This window comes from Drosophila kikkawai, chromosome 3L (genome assembly GCF_030179895.1).
Source record: "Drosophila kikkawai strain 14028-0561.14 chromosome 3L, DkikHiC1v2, whole genome shotgun sequence".
In the NCBI taxonomy this organism is placed as follows: domain Eukaryota; kingdom Metazoa; phylum Arthropoda; class Insecta; order Diptera; family Drosophilidae; genus Drosophila; species Drosophila kikkawai.
Window position 1 is genome coordinate 1557464 of NC_091730.1, and position 20932 is coordinate 1578395.

At 45.3% G+C, this 20932-nt stretch overlaps 3 protein-coding genes across 3 annotated transcripts; 2 read left to right on the forward strand and 1 right to left on the reverse strand.

Moving 5' to 3' along the window:
- Positions 1 to 3235: 3235 nt before the first annotated feature.
- Rexo5 (RNA exonuclease 5) lies at positions 3236 to 9078 on the reverse strand. The gene is made up of 4 exons (XM_017173345.3): positions 8805 to 9078; positions 8488 to 8737; positions 4907 to 5705; positions 3236 to 4837 (listed from the first exon to the last, which is right to left on the reverse strand). The coding sequence occupies exons 2-4, from the start codon at positions 8532 to 8534 to the stop codon at positions 3539 to 3541; spliced, it is 2145 nt and encodes a 714-aa protein (XP_017028834.1). The 5' UTR covers positions 8535 to 8737; positions 8805 to 9078; the 3' UTR covers positions 3236 to 3538.
- zpg (zero population growth) lies at positions 6561 to 8180 on the forward strand. Its single transcript, XM_017173346.3, has 3 exons — positions 6561 to 6945; positions 7008 to 7309; positions 7377 to 8180. The coding sequence occupies exons 1-3, from the start codon at positions 6669 to 6671 to the stop codon at positions 7902 to 7904; spliced, it is 1107 nt and encodes a 368-aa protein (XP_017028835.1). The 5' UTR covers positions 6561 to 6668; the 3' UTR covers positions 7905 to 8180.
- Positions 9079 to 9324: 246 nt separating the features above from the next.
- Positions 9325 to 19143, forward strand: ndl (serine protease nudel). Its single transcript, XM_017173197.2, has 14 exons — positions 9325 to 9685; positions 10378 to 12198; positions 12263 to 13332; positions 13387 to 13878; positions 13940 to 14273; positions 14335 to 15556; positions 15697 to 15866; positions 15934 to 16047; positions 16150 to 17128; positions 17187 to 17656; positions 17722 to 18013; positions 18249 to 18356; positions 18456 to 18599; positions 18661 to 19143. The coding sequence occupies exons 1-14, from the start codon at positions 9667 to 9669 to the stop codon at positions 19076 to 19078; spliced, it is 7653 nt and encodes a 2550-aa protein (XP_017028686.1). The 5' UTR covers positions 9325 to 9666; the 3' UTR covers positions 19079 to 19143.
- The last annotated feature ends 1789 nt before the right edge of the window (positions 19144 to 20932 follow it).

Below are 20932 nucleotides of genomic sequence, written 5' to 3' on the forward strand. Positions count from 1 at the left end.
TGCCGGAAACTAGGTCAAATCCCAACTAGCTGAGCGATTGGAATTTTGTTTGAGTTTTTTTTCGGGGGAATTTTATGGGGGAAAACAAGAAGAGAAATTTCTAATTGCTTTCACACGGCGGGTTATTGGATATTGAAGAAAATTAACGTTTAAACTATCACACTAATAGTTTAGTAAATATACTTTTAAAAAATGTGTATTAGAGAACTTAAATATTATTAAGAGATTTATTAATATTTTTTATGGCCCTTCAGTATGTAGATTTATTAATTATTAATTTTCGAATTGAAATTAACAAATTTTTATACCCTTGCAGGGTATTATAATTTCAGTCAGAAGTTTGCAACGCATTGAAGGAGTCATTTCCGACCCCATAAAGCATATATATTCTTGATCAGGATTAACAGGCGCATCTTTCTGGCCAAGTCCGGAAGAAAAAAAATGTTGATCAATTTTTTCAAAATTTTATAAGGGGTTACATCATAAAATTCTCAAAATTTGATAAAAGTTTCAATTTCTAACTAAGTATGCAGATTTGTAAACCTTATAAAAACTAAGATAACGCCGCTTTCCGAATGCAAATTAAGGCATTTTTGACAGAGTTATGCCTTTTTTAGTTTTTAAATTTCTGTTTTTCTCATTTCAATTACAGACTTTCCATCGTCATTGCCATCGCCATCGCTCCTAGTCATCAGTACCACCCACCCCGGACAAGAACCTAGGGAAAGGACCAACGACACACCCAAAAGGATGGTGGATAAGGGATGGGAATGGAGGAACAGGGATCAGGAATCAGGGATAAGGAGAGAGCACCGCCAGTCAGGTCTGCCGGCTACTTTTACAACAACAGCAACGAACACAACAAGCAACATTTTAATTTCAAAATACTTTATTTTATGTTATATTAATGAACCTAAATAAAAACAATGAAATACATTATTTAATATTATTTTGTTTTATTTTATTTTTTCTATATAAGAACAATGAAATGAGCATCTAGTGAGATGGCTATAATTTATAAAAAACCCTCATAAGTGTATTTTAATTATTTTCTTAGTTTTATTCCCGCTTTAAAAGGCGTTTTCATAATTATTCTTTTATTTTCCTGGTTCACATCAAAAAGTAAAAAAAAATTGATACTTTTAGGCATTTTTAAATATTATTTGGTCATTTTTGCGGCATCTTTTGGGCTGAATTTTTAAGTCTTTGATAAAAATATAAAGTAAGGTATACTTTTGGGCGGGGATGAATGCAGGTCCACGTATTTTTCTTGGCATCTTTTGCGCTAAATTTTTAAGTCTTTGATTAAAATATAAAGTAAGGCATACTTTTGGGCGGGGATGAATGCAACTCCACTTTTACAGTTTGACAAAATAGCTAGATGAGCATCACTGGCAGTTAGTGAGATGCCTATAATTTATAAAAAACCCTCATAACTCGGCCAAAAACGCATGAAATTCAATTTGGAAAGCTGTTCTGAGTTGCCTTTTCTAAGCTTAACAAAACTGCATACTAGGTTTTGAATTTCATGCATTTTTGGCCGAGTTGTGTTTTTCACATTTTTATATGTAAGTATTTTAGCAAAACTGAGTATGCAGTTTTGTTAAGCTTAGAAAGGGCAACTCAGACCAGCTTTCAGAATTCAATTTCATGCGTTTTTGGCCGAGTTATGAGGGTTTTTCTCATTTTTTGTTGATATTTTTTATAAATTATAGGTAAGTATTTTAGCAAAACTGAGTATGCAGTTTTGTTAAGCTTAGAAAGGGCAACTCAGAACAGTTTTCCGAATTGAATTTCATGCGTTTTTGGCCGAGTTATGAGCTATATAGCAAAATAGCTAGATGAGCATCACTGACAGTTAGTGAGATACCATTTTGTCTCATTAATGCAAAGTAGCTAGATGATCATCATTGGCAGTTAGTGAGATGCCATTTTCTCCCAATAATGCAAAATAGCTAGATGAGCATCACTGACAGCTAGTGACATGCAATTTTCTACCAATAATGCAAAGAAATAGCTAGATGAGCATCACTGATGCACATGAGCATCACTGCCATTAAGAAAGACTTTATTGCCCCCAATATTGAAATATAGCCTGATGAGCATCACTGATGGAAGTGAGCATCACTGATGGAAGTGAGCATCACTGATGGAAGTGAGCATCACTGATGGAAGTGAGCATCACTGATGGAAGTGAGCATCACTGATGGAAGTGAGCATCACTGATGGAAGTGAGCATCACTGATGGAAGTGAGCATCACTGATGGAAGTGAGCATCACTAATGGAAGTGAGCATCACTGATGGAAGTGAGCATCACTGATGGAAGTGAGCATCACTGATGGAAGTGAGCATCACTGATGGAAGTGAGCAAAACTTTTCATTCAAATTGGCCGCTTTCCAAACTGAGGTAACAGGCGAACAGAAACCAGCAGCAAGCAACTGAAAACTGGTATAAACTGTTATAAAAACTTTTGGGCAAAAATAATAATTGGTATAAACTTATATATTTTATTTTATGCATTTATACCTATTTGTTGCCGACAACAACAGCTTGATGGCAACAACAACCTTTTTACAACAACATCCCTACGACAGCCCATCCAAATTTCCGAACATTTCCATGCAAATTGCCCGTTTCCCAAACTGGGCTAACAGGCGAACAGAAATCAGCAGCAAGCAACTGAAAACTGGTATAAACTGTTATAAAAAGTCCAAGTTCCAAACCATTTAGGAGCCGGCGCAAGTTAGCGGAGACTCAAACCTTTTATATTTATACCTATTTGTTGCCGACAACAACAGCTTATGGCAACAGCAACCTTTTTACAACAACATCCCTACAGCAGCCCATCCAAATTTCCGAACATTTCCATGCAAATTGCACGTTTTCCAAACTGGGCTAACAGGCGAACAGAAATCAGCAGCAAGCAACTGAAAACTGGTATAAACTGTTATAAAAAGTCCAAGTTTCGAACCATTGATCTTGGAGTAAGCGAAGACTCAAACCAGATGTGACCATATTGTACATTTTTTGGCTAAAATGTTGCTTAAATGCACCTGGGCACACTGAAACTGACTTTGCATCAGTGATGCTCATCTATCTATTTCGTCCCAATAAAGAAATATAGCTAGATGAGCATCACTGCCATTAAGCCTGCCTTTTAATTGCAAAATTAAAACCTTTTCTTATGAAATAAATAAATACAATACCCCCCATCTTAAAAAAATAAAGTATAGTATTTCATTTTTTTTTTTTCTGAAAAAAAAGTAAGTCTAAAATTTTTATTGGTTTTTAGTGACTTTTTTCCATTTTGAATTTTTTCTTCAAGATACATCGGGGCGTGTAGCGCAGGTTCCGAGTGTGTGTGACGGTTGGGTATTGTTGTCTTGTCTAGGGGGATGATACGGCAAATTTGTTTACGCCTTGGGACTCCGGCTGGCCACAAACCGGACGTGGTTCGGCTGGTCGCAGCCGGACTCTCGGAGAGGTAAATGTAACAACAGGAGGATAATGTGTCCAAGTCATGGCTTCCTAACTTCCTAACTTCCGATCGGGGCGCTGGTCTGCTCCGATCCGTTTAGCCGCTTGATGGCTATCTTGGCCACGCCCTTGGTGCACTCCGCGGAGCCTCCCATAAGGACGAGGAAGAGGCCGTTGTTGGCCACCGTGTTCCACAGCCGGTCTATGATCCTGTCCAGCTTGGCTGCATTCCGTTCGGCGCTCTCCATTACAAAGTCCTGCTCGGGCACGCGCAGATTGGCAATGGTCAGGGCGTTCTCCAGGGCTATCTCGTTGACCTTGCGCACCGCCTCCTTGGGCGTGGCCACCTCGTGAATACGCACCGCCTTGCTATGATCCTTGGGCGAGGCCTCGTCCGCCCGCTGGATGACCTCCTTGAGACTCGGCTTCAGATCTCCCACCGTCACGATGGCCGTCCGCTTGTCCCGCTTGGCGACGTGGGCGAAGAGGTTATTGCTGATGGTGTCGCCACTGCAGGCGTTGGCCAGCTCCTGCAGGCGCTTCTGTTGCGTAAGGATCTCGTCGCCGAACTCTATGCTGTTGGCCAGCTTCATCTTGACGAGCTTCAAGGTGGCCCGCGAATCCTCGATGGAGTCATGGCCCTCATCGTTGTCCTGGATCGTCTCCTTGAGAAAGGTCTGGGCCAGGTGCTTCAGCTTGCTCTTGCGCCGCCGCACGCCGGAGATGTTGAAGCACACGCTGGTGTCGATCACATACGGATGCATCATCCGCATGGCGTTCAGATCCGAGTTGAGCGACTGGCCCACCAGGATGGCGTCCGGGGGCAGCAGCGCCGACACCTCTTTCTGCACTTCCTTCAGCCGCTTCGTCACCTGCTTCATGATGTCCTCCGTGATGCCCGAGTACTGGGTGAGGTAGTCGGAGATGCGGTTGTCGGGCATCACCAGCGTCTCGTACACCGTCTGGTACTGTTCGTCCACGATGGAGATGCGGGTCAGCTCGTTGATGCCCACCACCGTCCTGCACATCTCGCAGTCCACGCCAAACATGGGACTGCGGTTGGTCACCGGTTCGTACTTTTTCTTGGTGAACCTGAAGGTGCTGAAGCGAGTGTGCAGCTCCCCGGAGAGGGGGATCGGGTAGCCCTCGTCGACCATCTGCAAGGCGGAGAGCAGGAGCTTGGTGCGCGGAAACTTGTCATCCGGATGGAGGTCTGTGAGGGAGTCCTTCACCTTGGAGCCCTCGATGGGAAAGATGTTCTTGACGAACAGCGTGGGATCTTTGTTCAGCTCCACGGCCGACTCTAGGGAGCCGTGCTCGTCGATCAGCTGCTTGGCTTGGATATTGGTGAGGGGAATCTTGGGGAGAAACAGGATTAGAGATTAGATTAGAATCTTTCTATAAATAGAACTATAAAAGTCAATTACCTTTGCAATCTCGTCGATGATCTGACCCTCGTCCTGCGGCGGCAACAGCATCTCCAGCTTGGTGTTGAATATCCGATTGGTGGCCTCGAACTGGCTCTCGTTGGACAGGTAGTGGTACAGGGACAGGCCCTCCAGTATCACCACCACGCTGTGCGACAGGCTGAGCCACTTCTCGACGCTGCACCACCGATCCGGCCGGCAGGGGCTCTTCTGGCCGATGAGCGCCGACATCAGCAGGTGCTGGATGTCGGTGAGGAAGATGGGCGTGCGCGCATGCTGGGGCGTCTCCAGGGAGGCGCGCTGTCCCATCTCCCTCAGCCGCAGGCCCGGCACGTCCTCCAGCTGCCGCTTGCGACGACGCAGCTCCACGGCCAGTGTTTTGTACTGCTCCTGGCTGAGGATACAGATCTCCTCCGCCGGCAGGCTGTCGCCACCGGCCGCCATATCCTCGCGACTTCGCTTGGCCGTCGGCTCCTCAGGGTCTCCACTTTTGAGGGCCGCCGCCTCCTTTTCCACACTATTTCGGATTGTATGGCGATTGCGGTGCTTCCGCTTGCTGGAAACTGTGACAAATCCGTCGTCGTCGTCGTTCTTGCTCTGCTCCATCGGCGCGTTGGCCTCGTCCTTAGTCGCATCCGCGGCGTCACGTTTTTTGGCCATCTCGGCCTCGTGCAGGCGGTCGCGGTCGTTTAGCTCCATTATATTGGCCAGCGCCGCCAGCTTCTTCTTCTTCTTCTCGTTCCGCTCGTGCTGCTTGGCCGACAGCTGTTCCTTCATCCTCGTGCGCTTTCCGTGCAAGCTGCAGGCGAGAAAGGCAGAAAATCCAGGTGAATTCGTTCAAAACGGCAGGTAAACAAAAAAAACAAAAACGTGGTGTGTTGTAGAGGTGTGAGAACTTCGATAGGAAATCGATAAAGACGACAGTCAAAAATAGCTTCTTTTGTTTAGAATAGGTTGGCAGCACTGATGGTTGGGAACTCTGCTTAATAATCGATAAGTCGATAGTTGCACTTCCTATTTTTGTAGTATAGTTGTCTCGCTCTAAATTTAATTGGCCAATAGCGAAAGGGGAATGAAATTTTACTTACATTTGACATTCTACATGAGAATTCGACCCCAAAAATGAGAATTCGATCCCAAACGTAAAATGCCCATAGAAAATTTGACACCGTTGTTCTGTAAGCGTGTAAAACTTTGTTTTGACATTTTACCTTTACACGTACTCTTGCTTTATATTAATTAATATGAATACTAATTATAAACAGAAACTAAAAAATATTTAAAAAATTCAAGAATTTAAAGAAAATTAAAGTTGATTTTTTGAAATTAAATTAAATAGTTTTTCATTGCCGATTTTCCCGAAAAAAATAAGAAAAAGTTAAGCATTTAAAAAAAGGATATTTAAATTTAGAGTGCGTTAAGAATAACTAACAAATCTTTTTAATTTTTTTAACAAAAGCTTCAAACAATTTGTCACTTAAATTGGAAACCGTTTGTTTAGGGTTTTCTATTAAAACATATACAAATATATATTTTATACTTAAAATTAAAAAATAAAATTATTTTCTAAAAATAAGCTATTTTCCATTGAATTAGGATTTTTTAGCTGTTTATTTTGATCAGAAAAATACCGATTAGCGAGAGACTAAAATCTACTAAACCGTTAGTTTGCCGCGTGCTTTTGGAATTTTTTCGTGAATTGGCGCTCTTCCGAGAATTAATTGTTTTTAGCCAGAAATCAACGAAGATTAACGCATCCAAAATGTACACAGCCGTCAAGCCGCTGTCCAAGTATCTGCAGTTCAAGTCGGTGCACATCTACGATGCCATTTTCACGCTGCACTCGAAGTGCACCGTGGCCCTGCTCCTGGCGTGCACCTTCCTGCTCTCCTCGAAGCAGTACTTCGGCGATCCCATCCAGTGCATGAAGAACACGGACTTGGACTACTTCCAGGCCTACTGCTGGATCTACGGGGCCTACGTCCAGTCCAATATCACGAAGGCGCCGTCTCTAAATGGCGAGATTCAGTGCCACCCGGGTAAGTTTGGTGCAGGAAAGGGAGCTTTCCAGGTGAAATTACTGAGAAAATGCTTATTTCAGATGTGGTAGGCCGCTCGGTGGCACCGGGAAACCGTCGCTACATCCGCTACTATCAGTGGGTGGTGCTGGTCCTGCTGCTGGAGTCGTTCATCTTCTATTTGCCGGCTTTTCTCTGGAAGATTTGGGAGGGCGGCCGGCTGAAGCACTTGTGCGCCGACTTCCATCAGGCGGTGGTGTCCAAGGACAAGAGCAAGGCCCACTTGCGCGTGCTGGTCAACTATTTCACCAGCGACTACAAGGAGACGCACTTTCGCTACTTTGTGAGCTATGTGTTCTGCGAGATCCTCAATGTGCTGATCAGCGTGAGTAGCGTTTTCGCTTACTAGGAGATTAGGAATTAGTAGAGCTCCCCTTGTACTCCACACACAGATTGGCAACATCATGCTGTTGGACGTGTTTTTCGGCGGCTTCTGGTTCCGCTACATGGATGCCCTGGTGGCCTTGTATGACGGCGATTTGGACGAGTGGAACGACATCACCATGCGCGTCTTTCCCAAGTGTGCCAAGTGCGAGGTGCACAAGGTCGGCGACAGCGGCTCCGATAGCATCTACGACAATCTGTGCCTGCTGCCGCTCAACATTCTGAACGAGAAGATCTTTGCCTTCCTGTGGGTGTGGTTCATCCTGATGGCTGCCTTGGTGGCCCTCAAGTTCCTGTACCGCCTGGCCACCATTTTCTATGGGGGCATGCGCTTCCAGTTGATGCGTGCCCGGGCTCGCTTCATGCCCAAGTCGCACCTGCAGCTGGCCTTGCACAACTGCAGCTTTGGCGATTGGTTCGTCTTGATGCGAGTGAGCAACAACATTGGCCCGGAGATATTCCGCAAGCTGCTGGAGGAGCTCTACGAGGCGCAGGCCCGTTGCGAGAAAATGCCGCCCGGAGCGGACGATGTTTGAGAAGGATTCGTCTTATATTTAATCTCAAAGTTGTACATGAAGTAAGAAGTCCTTTAGTTTCTTTTTTCCCCACATGACTTTTCAAATTGAAGATTAAGTTGACAAGAAGACAGCTATTACTTTTTTTGATTCAACTCTCGTATTCATATTCATATTCATTATCTTATTATCCTTAATCTCTCATCGATATGTACTTATTATCGAGCAAATTGTTAACTAAACGAAACTTAAACTAAAGCTAAGCGAAATATATAGCACTTTCATTTGTTCAGCACTAAATAATTGATTAGTTTTATTATTTCAAGTTATGGATTTGGTTTTCTGTTTAGTTCCTTGAAATTTCTTAGGTTTTTTAAGGATTTTTCGTTTCTTGAAGTAGATTTCTTTGAGTTCTAGGATATTAAAACCCATCTCTTGTCTATATCCTGAGCTTCAACTAACAAATTATTAACACTTCCACATGTTCTAACTTTAATTTATGATAAAATTGAACCCTAACACCTGTTAATAATTTGCATGTGATGAATTTGGTTCATTTTGTTTAACGATTAAGAAATTATGAATACTAAACACGAAAACATACCTTTGCGACCTTGTAATGCTCCGCAGACCAAGTCTAGTCCACATCATATCTATTCTCCGGCTGCCAAATGACAAGGGATAGCCTAGGGGTTGGTTTCAGCTGGTTATTCCGGCTTAAACAGGGCATTCCCTTGTAGCCTCTCTTCCTTAGATCTTTTTATGTCCCGATGCTGCAAAATCCTGCAGATCGAAGCTGGAGTATGGGTCCTAGAACTTCCTTAGCTCGCGCATCAAATTTTGATGACCTTGTTCTGCGGAGAAAAGGCAAGGAAACCCAGTTAGATGCCGCCTTCCTCTGTCCGATTTCCCCTCACTCACATTGTGTCTGATGGTAAAATTTGGATACAAGATTATTTTTCCACTTTCCTGAGGGAATATGCATGTGTTTTTGCTTGGTTTTTGTGTCCGTTTGTGATTTTTTTGTGGTTTATATTTTGCCAGCAGTTGTCTCGTACAAGAAGCCCGAGCCCCTTTTTTCTCTGTGGACCTTTAAAACTGGGGAACTAAAAATGTAAATATTTTGGGCTGCGCTGTACGAAATTTGTATAAAAAGTGATTTTGGGAAACTGGCGAGTGTGTCGACCTACAACTCATTCTGGGCCTGCTTAGCCTCGACCCCAGGTGACATGCGGGTGGTTCGTTGCTCCACGACTGGAGCACATTTCCCCTTCAACTTGCACTTTTTCGACGGTCATTTTGAGCTGACCGCCGCACTTGTCGTACCGTTTTTCATTAACCAAAAAACTGTAAAGTTCAAAACGTAGCAGAAAACTGCACAGGTGGAAGTGTGTCGATCCACAGGTGATCCACTTTCCGGAAGCCTACATAAGCCCGGCGATCGGCCACCGCCGGCTTCAGTTGCCGTTTACCGGGCGGATCGCGCGGAAGTCTCCATCGTTGTCGTCGTGGTTCTTGTGGATATCATATTCGGTCTTTTTGTTTGAGTGTTTGAGTGAATTCTGGTAATCCGAGGCTCCTTGTTGGCCCGACGATTTAACAAAGTGCAAAACATATAAAAATATATAGTAAAACAACAAAAAAAGTGTGGAAAAAGTCAGTCTTCAGCAATTTTGGGGCATTAACCAAAAAGAGAGGAACAAATTGCAGTTTGAATTTACAAAAGAAAATGTTCCCAGCCTAAGAAAACCTGAGAAAGTGAAGAAAAAAATTGGAAAACAAAATGAATTACAACATGGATGGTATGTGGGGTTTAAGGGGAGAGTTTAAAGATCCTTAAAAAATAGTTTTATATGAAGAAACTTTTTCCTGAATTAAACATTTAATATTACATAAATATTAACTATCATAATCATCATAAAATCAATTAAAACTGTATATATAAAGACACTTTGCCACTTTATTATTTTAATAGGATTTTTGGATAATTTATTGTCATTGTATAAGAACTTTTCTTAATTGAACATTAAATATTATATAAATCTTCATTATCATAATCATCATGTATATATTTTATATTTCAAATAATTATTAAAATCATACTAAAATTCCTATTTTATAAAGTAAAGACTAGAGACCCTTTTTAGCTACTTTTCCATACTTTCTCCACCCACATCTTAACATATTTCTGCAGCTCAGAAAATTCCAATAAATCTTTTTTTGCCAGTTCCCATTTAGTTCGAATCAGAATCAGCATTTTTCGAGTCCCAAAAAAATTATTGCGAAATTGCTGAACAAGCTGAAGAAAGTTCTGAACCAAAATAAAGCCACAAAAAAAGCAAAAACTGTGTAGTTAACATACATTAAAAAGTAAAAGTACTTCAAGAAAAGAACATAAAAAACGTACAACTAATTAAATGTTTAATAGGGAAACTGTTGCAACAGAGTTTAGCGTCTTGAAGCTTTTCCTAAAGAAAATAATTCAATTTCCCAGAGCTGGAAGCCACCCGGTTGCTGCGGAACCCCCGTCGCTGGTGGAGCAGTGGACCCAGACGCATTGTGGCCATCTCAGTGCTGGTCATCATCACCCTGCTCTTCTCCCTGATCTATCATGGTCTTGTGGTGGAGAGAATGGATCGAGTCCAGCAGATAGCCGCCCTGAATGCCGAGCATCGGTTGATGGCCAATCAGCCCTTCGAGGAGGAGGACTCTCTTATCGTGAGTCCTCAGACACTGCACTTTAAGCTGCTGGACGATGAGATTAACAAGGATGCGCATAGGAAGCGCATGAAGAACCTGCTGGTCAAGTTCCGGTGGCAAAAGAAGCATCGCTCGGCTAGGGAGTTGCCTCGCTTGGATCTAGATCTCGATCCTGTGGCCATGGAGGCTAATATGCAGAGCCTCTACTCAAAGCTGAGAAGCAAGCGGGCTAGGGAAGTGCTCAGCCAGCTGGAGACCGAGTTTGTGCGCTGCAAGAAGCACACTCCGCACGACTGCATGTCCGCCTTCCTGCGCATGTACAAGATGGCCCGGGAGGTGGCCGAGAAAATGGAGAAGATGAAGGAGATTATGCGGGAGCAGCAGCCCATGATAGAGTCGGAGAGCGAGGATACCAGCGAACAATGGAGGGGTACCTTTGCTCCTGCGGATCTGACGCAGGATCAGGTGGTCACTGTGCCCACGCCAGCGGAAAATACCACTGAGAAGCCCCAAAGAGTGAAGATAAAACCGGCTAGAATCAGTTGGATTATCGATGGACACGATCATGATGGTAGTGAGGTATACACGGACGATGTGACAGCCAAAACGACGACCACTAAGGAGCCGGTTACAAACAGTACTAGGAAAGTAGTAAAAGAGGATACAGTCACCAAGGAAACGCCAATGGAAAGCTCCACAGAGCGGATTAGCTGGATTCTGGATCACTTTGACAAGCCCAAGGAGATAGTACGCACCACTGAGCGACCAGGACAGCGCAGCACACGAGATGTAACCACCACAGGGCCGGGTTACCAGCCAAATTCCATGGAAACTGAATCAACAGAGAGGAATAAGGAGCAGGCAAGCACCATCACCACAGAGGCACCTGGAATATTCACCACAGAAGGACCTCTATCAACCACCACAGAGGAAGCCATATCCGCCAGCACCCCACCCAAGCAGGAGAAGTTAAACATTGAATGGATTATAGATGGCAAGGAGGATGAAGCTCCCAACAAGACTAGGATTAGCACCTTGACGCCTGAAACCACCACCGAGGCCATCATTATCAGCACCACTGCAGGACAGCGGAAGCTGCAGTTTGACTGGATCATAGATGGAGATGAGGTGATAGAGCAGCAGGACAACGGCACCACTAGCACCACCACACTGACTATTAGCACCACGGAATCCCTTGAAACTAAACCAAACTCTACCACCAAGCCGCCGCCAGTTAAGATCAGCTGGATTATTGATGGCAATGAAGCCAGCTCTGAACTCAACAGCAGCAGCAGCAGTTCCACCATTCAACCCAGGGAGGCCACCCCACGGTCCGTGCATCCCCTGGACAATCCCACCAGCATTGAGAACATGCTGGAGAGCTTCGAGCGGCACGAGCAAGACAAACCCAAGCTCAAGGTGCTAAAGGCGAATGAATCCTCGCAGGAAGAGCACGACGATGTCTCCGAGCGGCAGTTGTGGCTAAAGAAATTCGAGGATGAGGCCAGGCCAAATCAGGATGAGCTGATAGACACCTTTGGAACGGCCCTAGATGCCAAGGCGATGGACCAAATGGGACCCAAAATTAATCCGCTCAACGGGCATGTCTGGAATGGTAACTACAAGGAATATATCGATGCCTCCTTTTATAATTAACTTTTATTTTCCCACTCCCCCAGCTGCCGATGCCCAGATCCTCAGCCTGTGCGAGCGCGTGGCCTTGAAGCTGCGTAACAAGGCAGCTGGTGAGACCAAGGAGAAGGGCGAAACCTTCACCGCCTCGCCCAGTGTACAGTTTACGAGTCGAGCTCCCGGCGGCTTTCCCGTTTCCGGGGAAACCATGAAGGCCTCGGCGCAGTTTATGTTTAATCCCAACTTTGGCATGATGCCCAGCATACCAGTGTGCTTCTACATGACGCCGGCCAACTTCCGGATGCCCATGTGGTCGGCCTCGCCCTCGTTTATGGGCATGCAGGGAGGAGGTCACTTTGGGGGAGCCGCCAACAACGGCGGAGGTATTTTCTTTGTGCCGCAGCAGTTTGGACCAAGTGGAAACTTCTTTGGTGGAAGCGGAGGCTCTGGAGCCGGTGGCCAGGGTGCCAATATCTTCTCGAAGAATGCCTCGCCGCAAAAGCTCTCCAATGGCCAGCAGCAGGTGTATTGCAGCTACATGCAGAACCAGCAGGGTCAATCGCAGAGCTCCTCCAACTCCCAGCAGCAGCAGCAGCAACCAGGAGGAAGTTCCGCTGGTTTCTCCAATGCCAACTTCAAGATGCGCCATGCCAATCAGTCGAGTTCGGGCCATCAGCAGATCATATACGCCAGTTATGCGGGGTTGCCGCAGCAAGCGCCCAGCCAGGACCTGGCCAGGTGTCCCGAACCAGGTCAGGTGGGCTGCTTTGGCCGGGAGAAGGAGTGCATTCCCGCTGAGAGATGGTGCGACAATGTGGTGGACTGTTCGGATGGCAGTGACGAGTCCGCCTGCACCTGCGCGGATCGGTTGGACGAGGAGCGTCTGTGCGATGGCTATGCGGATTGTCCCATGGGCGAGGACGAGCTGGGCTGCTTTGGCTGCGAGCCGTTGGCCTACTCCTGCTACGAGAACCTGGAGGAGTATGAGCAGCACAATCGTTCATTAATTTCCATGTGCTACAATCGCCAGGAGCGCTGTGATGGCTTCCTGAACTGCCTGAATGGCAGAGATGAAGAGCAGTGCAGCATGCTGGTCATAGATATAGCGGATCATATGGTTTGTCAGAAGTTTATCCATTTTATTCCTTTTTAATCCTTAAATCCACTGTAGTCCCATGCCGCCTCTGCCTCCGAGGGCTTTTTGTATCACAATCATCGCGGTGACTGGCATCCGGTGTGCAACAATGGTGAAAAGTGGGCAGCCGCCGCCTGCGAACTGGATGGATTGGATCCCTCGGCAGCTACGCTCAATGTGAGCTTCAGAGCCTTGACTCTGCCGGGTCCCTTTATAGAGCCTTCCCTGCATGCTGGCGTACTCTTTGCCCAGGCCTGTCACGGACGCAATGGCCATGACTCCCTGGTGGATCATGTGGCCTATGTCAAGTGTCCGCCCATGCAGTGTGGCGTGCCCAAGAACACCACCAAGACGAGGACACAGCACTCCAAGAGAGTGAAGAGAGCAACAGGAGATTCCCAAGAAATCCTGGGCGAAGGACGCATTGTGGGAGGCAGTTATTCTACTGCCCTCCAGTGGCCATTTGTGGTGGCCATTTATAGGGATGGCAAGTTCCACTGTGGCGGAACCATTTACTCGGAGCGATGGGTGGGTTTAAACCAGATTTTCCTAAAAGTTTACATCCTAATCCTTCCATTTTTCTCAACAGATCATCAGCGCTGCTCATTGCGTCATTAATTTTGGCAAATACTTTTACGAGGTGCGTGCGGGACTCTTGAGGCGTTCTAGTTACTCCCCGGCCACCCAAATCCAGCCCGTGTCCCATGTGGTGGTCCATCAGGCCTACGAGAGGAGGAGCATGCGCAACGATCTCTCCCTGCTGAGACTGGCCAGGCCGCTGCACTTTAATCGCTGGGTGAAGCCCATCTGCTTGCCGGACAAGGGAAGGACAACGCTGGGCGAGGATTGGATCTGGGGACCCGAGGAGCACACCCTGTGCACTGTGGTGGGATGGGGGGCCATCAGGGAGAAGGGTCCCAGCAGTAAGTAAAAGAATATAAATAATTTTTAATATTTTTAGTAATTTTTTTAATGTTTTTCCAGGTGATCCCCTCCGCCAGGTGGTGGTTCCCATACGCAAACGCTGCACAGATCCCGAGGATCAGGCTTCCGAGGACATTTGTGCTGGCGATCCCAGTGGAGGACGCGATGCCTGCCAGGGAGACTCTGGTGGTCCGCTCTTCTGTCGCAGCTTGGCCCGGCCGGAGGAACACTATCTCGCTGGCGTGGTGAGTCACGGCAACGGCTGTGCTCGTCCCAAGGAGTTTGGTGTCTATACGCGGGTGACTCTCTACCTGGACTGGCTGGAAATGGCCACCACACCGAGGCTGCTGCCCACACGCCAGCCCCTGCAAATGTGTCCTGGCTTTATATGCGTCTGGGGCGGCAAGCGTTGCATAGCCAAGCGGCAGAGATGTGACCGCAATGTGGATTGCCTGGGCGGAGAGGATGAGGTGGGTTGCAGCTACAACTTTATACCCGATATGGTGGGTGGAGTGCAACAGAATGTGAGCAGCACCACGGAGAGTGACTATCATCCGGAGAGTAAAATGCGTGAGGTTATACCCATTGAGGATGAGGATTTGGAGGCGGAACAGGATGAGGAGGAGCAGGAGGAGGAGGAGAGTACTACTTCTGACGATGAAAGGGAATTTTCTCTGCCTGAAGATGTTACTTCAACGACTGCTGGCATGGATTCATCTACAAATGAGTTAAATCTTGAACCAAGTACTCCAGATATTGATTCATCTACAAGGGAAACCACCATCATATCATCTTCTACTCTTGTTACCACAACAATGTCATCATTTACACTTCCCTCCACTACAATTGCTTCATCTACAAATTCTGGGGATGGTTTAGAAACCACTTTGACACCTCCTACACTCACAATACCCACTTCCACGGAGGATTTAAAAAAGCTTAGCGACTTGGTAACCCAGTTTATGGAGGAGAGCTCTACGGTTAATGATCTAGAAACAAGTACCTCAACCTTGGCCACCACAGAAACTGCCAGTGAAGCTACAACCAAGGAGGAGGATAAGGAAACTACAGACACAGAGACCACAACCACAGCAAGCAGCAGCAGCACGGCCAGCTTTACCACAAGTGGTATCACCACAACTACTATCACCACAACAGCAATAGTTTCAACTGAGGGGCCTGTAGCAACCACCACCACCTTGCCACCCACCTCAGCCACCACGAAATCTACATTTACCCACAAAGAACAAATGAAAATACCCAACAAGTTTGTGTGCAAAAAGTGAGTTCAATTAAGGGATGTTCCTTAATTATTTAAAATTGATTTCTTCCCTTATAAAAATTCTCTATAGAATGCCTCAAAATATAGATATTTTCTTCTTCATTAAAATTTAATTCTTCCATTATAAAAATCCTCTATAGAATGCCTCAAATAGTGGACATTCAGATGCGCTGTGATCGCAAGGCGGACTGTGAAGATGGAACCGATGAGCTGGACTGTTCCTGCAAAGACTATTTGAGCGGCAGTCTCAAGAGTCTTATATGCGATGGCAAAGAGGATTGCGAGGATCATACAGATGAGCAGGATTGCGGTAAGGATTATGAAACTACATTTTTATAGGTTATTATTAAAGAACATAATATTATTGATAATTACAGGTGGTTGCCAGGCCAACGAGTTCCGCTGCCCTTTGTCTAAGACCTGTCTGCCTTTGAGCAAGCGATGCGACAATCAAGTGGATTGCAGGTTCAAGGAGGATGAAAAGGATTGCTGTGAGTATGAAACAAATATATTTACTTAGAAGCAGAGGCAAAAGTTCATAGAATATTGAAGCTTTTAAGCATCAAAATAATATATAAAATCCCACCCTCTAGTTGCCCTCACCAATGGCCACGATGTGCACTTTGATGTCCATCAGCAGCCCAAGTTCAGCAGTGCTGGCATCTTCTCCCGCAATGGGCATGGCGTGTGGCGTGTGGTCTGTGCCCACGAGACGGGCTATCATGAACACCAAGCCCATACAGCAGATGCAGTGTGTGCACTCCTGGGCTTTAAAGGAGCCCACTATTTCAACAGTTCCGCCTTTGTGAACCAACAGGAGATGCACCCCATAACACCCGAGTTGAAGAACAGCCGGAACTTTGCTCAGCTTCGTTCCATGGTGGCAGACAACATACAGATGACAGAGAACGAAATCATCATACCAGAGCTGGGTCATCCCTCCGCCTCGAGGCCCGAGAAGGATCGTCTGCTGCCCAACAAGTGCCTGGGCATCTACGTGGAGTGCAATCCCCTGGCAAACAAGACCACGCCCCTGAAGACCCTCAGTGCTGGGCAGGCTATCATTCCGAAGCCCAAGGAGCAGGTTCCTCTGCTGCTGCCCACCATTGAGACGCACAGCCGACCGAATGTGCACTTTAAGCCGCAGATACCCCCGGTTGTTGTAAAAAAGAAGGATGAGATCCTAGATCGACTGGAGACCCTCATCAAGAGCAAGAAGAACACGACGCTGCTGGTGAACGAACAGCTGCACGAGGCCATCGAGGAGCTGCACTGGCCCTGGCTGGCGGATGTCTACCTAAACAGCGAGCTCTGGTGCATTGGTGTGCTCATCGACAAGCACTGGCTGCTGGTCCACGAGAGCTGCCTGGCGGGTATAAGCCTGGACACGGACTACATGAGCGCCTTGCTGGGCGGCGGCAAGACCAAGAGGTCCCTCCACAAGAGCAATCACGAGCAGATACGGCGAGTGGACTGCTTCGAACCGGTTCCCAAGTCAAATGTGCTGCTCCTCCATCTGGAGCAGGCAGTGCGCTTCACCCACCATGTGCTGCCCACCTTTTTGCCGGACAGGTGAGAGGAAATTGATTGCTTGAAAGAGAAATCTGTGTTAACATACATTCCCCTCTAGCACTCATCACGACCACAGCGCCCCGAGGGACTGCATCAGTGTGCTGCACGACGATCTCACTGGTCGCATCAAAACGGTGGCCATTGTGCGAGCCTCTAACGATGCCAGCTGCGAGTCCTGCTACAAATTGCAGGAGAAGCAGCCGCCGGTGAATTTGATGCGCCTGCTGAATGTGAGTGCCGAGGACATGGCCTCCATTTCGGAGGAGGTGGAGCTCATTAACGCCGTGGCCCCCACCGAGCTGCCGGCCATAACCAAGTTCACCAGCTGCCAACAGTTTGGTTTGAAGAATGTCAGCGATTCGCACATCAATCCCAGCGACCAGGGCGTGTTGGTCTGTCGGGATGCGCACTCGGGCTGGTTCCCCACGGCCCTGTTTAGCTACAACAACACGGATTGCCAAAGTTTCAAGCAGCCATTCGGCATTCGGACTTTGGAAATGGCCTACAAATCATTGCAGGACATTATAGGTGGGTTTTGGGTTGAGTCCTGGTTTCCTGTTTCCAGTTTTCAATTTCAAATTTCGATTTTTCAGAAAAACCTAACTGCCAGAACCCCAGGTCCGCTCCTCACTGCCCCACCCATCGTTGCCCCTTGGGCCTGTGCCTGCCCCAGGAGGCCATCTGTAATGAGCGTCCGGATTGCCATGATGGCAGCGACGAGGTGGAAACCAAGTGCCGCCAGCTAAAGCAGCGCTGTGCTCCTGGCGAAATGAAGTGCCGCTCTAGCTTCAAGTGCTTGCCGAAAAACAAGTTTTGTGATCACATTCCCGACTGCGAGGACATGACGGATGAGCCTACGATTTGCAGTTGCTTCACCTATTTGCAGTGAGTTTGAGTTTAAGATTACTTAGGTGTCGAACTACGGTTTTTTGGTTCCTTTTAAGGTTCAAAAACTTCAATTTTCAACTTTATTTTTACTAAACAATTTTTAGGACGTCTTAAAGAACGGTTTTCCCCTTAAAAACTGTTTTCAAAATTTAGAAAAAATTATTATTAGTCTCCAAAATATCTCTTTTTGAATTTAAAACCATATTTTCTTATACAAAATTCTTAATTTCAGAGCCACTGATCCCTCGAAAATATGCGATGGCAAGCGGAACTGTTGGGACAAGAGCGATGAGAGTTCGGTGCTGTGCAATTGCACGGCAGATCACTTCCAATGCAGTTCGTAAGTAGAGATTTGTTAGTTATTACGCTGATATTTCCTTAATTTCTATTATTTTTAATCCTACTTTTTACTTAATTGTCATCGTTTTACCCTTTTTAGCTCTCCTGCTGACTGCATTCCCCGTGATTTTGTCTGCGACAAGGAAAACGACTGTCCCAATGGGGAAGACGAGCGTTATTGCTTTGGCATTGAGCATCCTTTGCAGCAGCAAAAGAAGGATTTCTGGGCCAACAGTCAGCACACGTAAGTGAAACACAAACCTCAAAAAAGATTCTAGTAAATAAACTAAAAGCTCTTTTCACAGGCAACCCGAGAAAGCCCCGCAGTATGGCCAGGTCATTGAACAGACCTATGGCATTTGGCACACGAAATGCTTTCCCAAAAGCAAACCCCCGCATTTGGACGAAGTGCGTGAGATATGCAGAAAGCTGGGCTACAATCCCTACAGGCAGCCCAGCTATCGGCTGATTGACGATGCCGAGAACAAGGCTGTGCACACCTACGAGACGGCAGATAGGCGGGGACGCAGCTTCAGCAACGAGACTTTGGTGGGGAAGTACCGGGAGGCCACCAAGGCTCGGATTGTTAGTAAATTCTCGCCGCTGCAGCTTAACGAGCGGCTGACGCTCTTCCTCAAGTCGAGTCGACCCATTGCCGAGCTGGTGCGTTGGAATGCCACCGATTCCAGCCTGTGCTACCGGCTGGAGATTCGATGTGCCTAGGACTCTTCTCTCTCGTTCCCATGGAGCTTTGTGCGTTTTAGTAGCAAAAATAAATGAATGCGAGAGCCGTTTAATTATTAACTTGGTTTTATTTTAATTTCGTAATCAGTTTATGTTGCATATTCTTTGTTAAGCTTGGGACTTTTGGGTATTTCTTTTGTAATTTTAGTTTAACAAACGAATTTATCTTTGGGTTTTGGTTTTATAAATGTAAAAAATCGCTTTTGTTTTGTTTTTAGTTTGTTGTTTTTTTTGTTATCTCAAAAGCCAAACAATGTAATTAATTAAAGCACTTAATCAAGTGTTGTTGGGGTTTTTGTTTTTGTTTTAAATTCGTTAAAAAGACGTAGGTTATCGTATGTTATAATTAGGTTTAAGTTTATGAAAGAAGGTACTTGAGAATTATAAGTTTATGCGCACTCCTGGAGAGCGAATGTAAACAACGTTTTTATTTTTGGAAATTAGTTAAACTCTCGTTGGTAATATTACAATAATAATAATAATAATAATATACGTGTATAAATAGTTAGGGGAATGTATATAAGAGTAACTAGTTAAATGTATTCATAAGTCTTTGGCGCTGATTAGGATTTAGTTTGTGGTTTTAGGAGGTAATTAATGTATATAATTCATTAGATAAACGCAAACATTAGTTGGGAGGCGAAAATACTTTCAAAGTTATTTTAGTTTGATTAATGTCGAGATCTCTTCTTTGTACAATAAATCATTTTCATTTTCATTTCATAATTTTCAATTGAATCACAAATTGTCGTTAAAGTATATATTTTTAAGTTTATATATGCATAGGTCAATGCTTAGGCTAGAGTTAATCATTCCGAATGGCGATTGGTTAGTTAGTTAGTTCAAAGATAAAATAAACTTAAAGATGGATAACGCCACTAACACAGAAGTTCTATCCTCGTTACCCATCTTGTAGCTTATATTATCCTTGTTTAGTTGGTGTAAGTGCTTTCTATATATGAATCATGTGTGTGTGTGTGTATTTAGTAGTGGGCGCATTGAAAAGCGATGCTTGTAGAGAGTAGAATGGTTTCTAGGGATTGGGTTCATAGCTCAGGCAAACAGTTCTCAACACAACCTTTGGCAATACTAAGTTTAAGAGTAAATAGGTTCGTAGAGTTCGTAGAGTTCATAGAATTTCGAGTAGACTTGGGGTGAAAAAGCGTAGTTCTAAACTAGTGTTAATTTTTAGCTTAATTCATTAAGCAAATAAATCTCGTTTACGTTGTCATGAAACACAGCAGCTTATAATATTATTATTTACATACCTACGTACCTACTAAATTATGCCTACGATTTCGTTAAATGTACTAACTACGCGACGTCTCCGTCTCCATGATTCCGCCTTTCGTTTCGCTAAAATCTTAATGGAATAGTTGGTGCGTTTTTATTTACAAATTGATTCGTTCTAGATTGGTTTCTCATAGTATGTTGTGTATATTTTAAAGCTTATGGAGAGTTAGTTAGTAGATTTCACTGGATGAGAGTGTTCAGAGTCTCTGAAAGTTTGTTTATAGCTATCGTTGTAAAACTGGTTTTCTATTTTATTTATATAATGATGGTGAACTTGTGGCTGCTAGCAAACCTATAATGAATCTAATATCCTTCTTTTTTGTATATTTTTCCTATAGGTGCTGCCGCCTAAAAGCCTTTTAGTGGTTTTTGGTAACAACATTTACATGAAGTTCATATCCATTTGGGCCAAAAAGTATGCTTTACACTCTACTGGTGACCACTAAAGGTAAGCTTAGCCCCTATTATTTATGCTTTTTATACCCTTGCAGGTTAATTATAATTTAAGTCAGAAGCTTGCAACTTGGTGAAGGAGTCGTT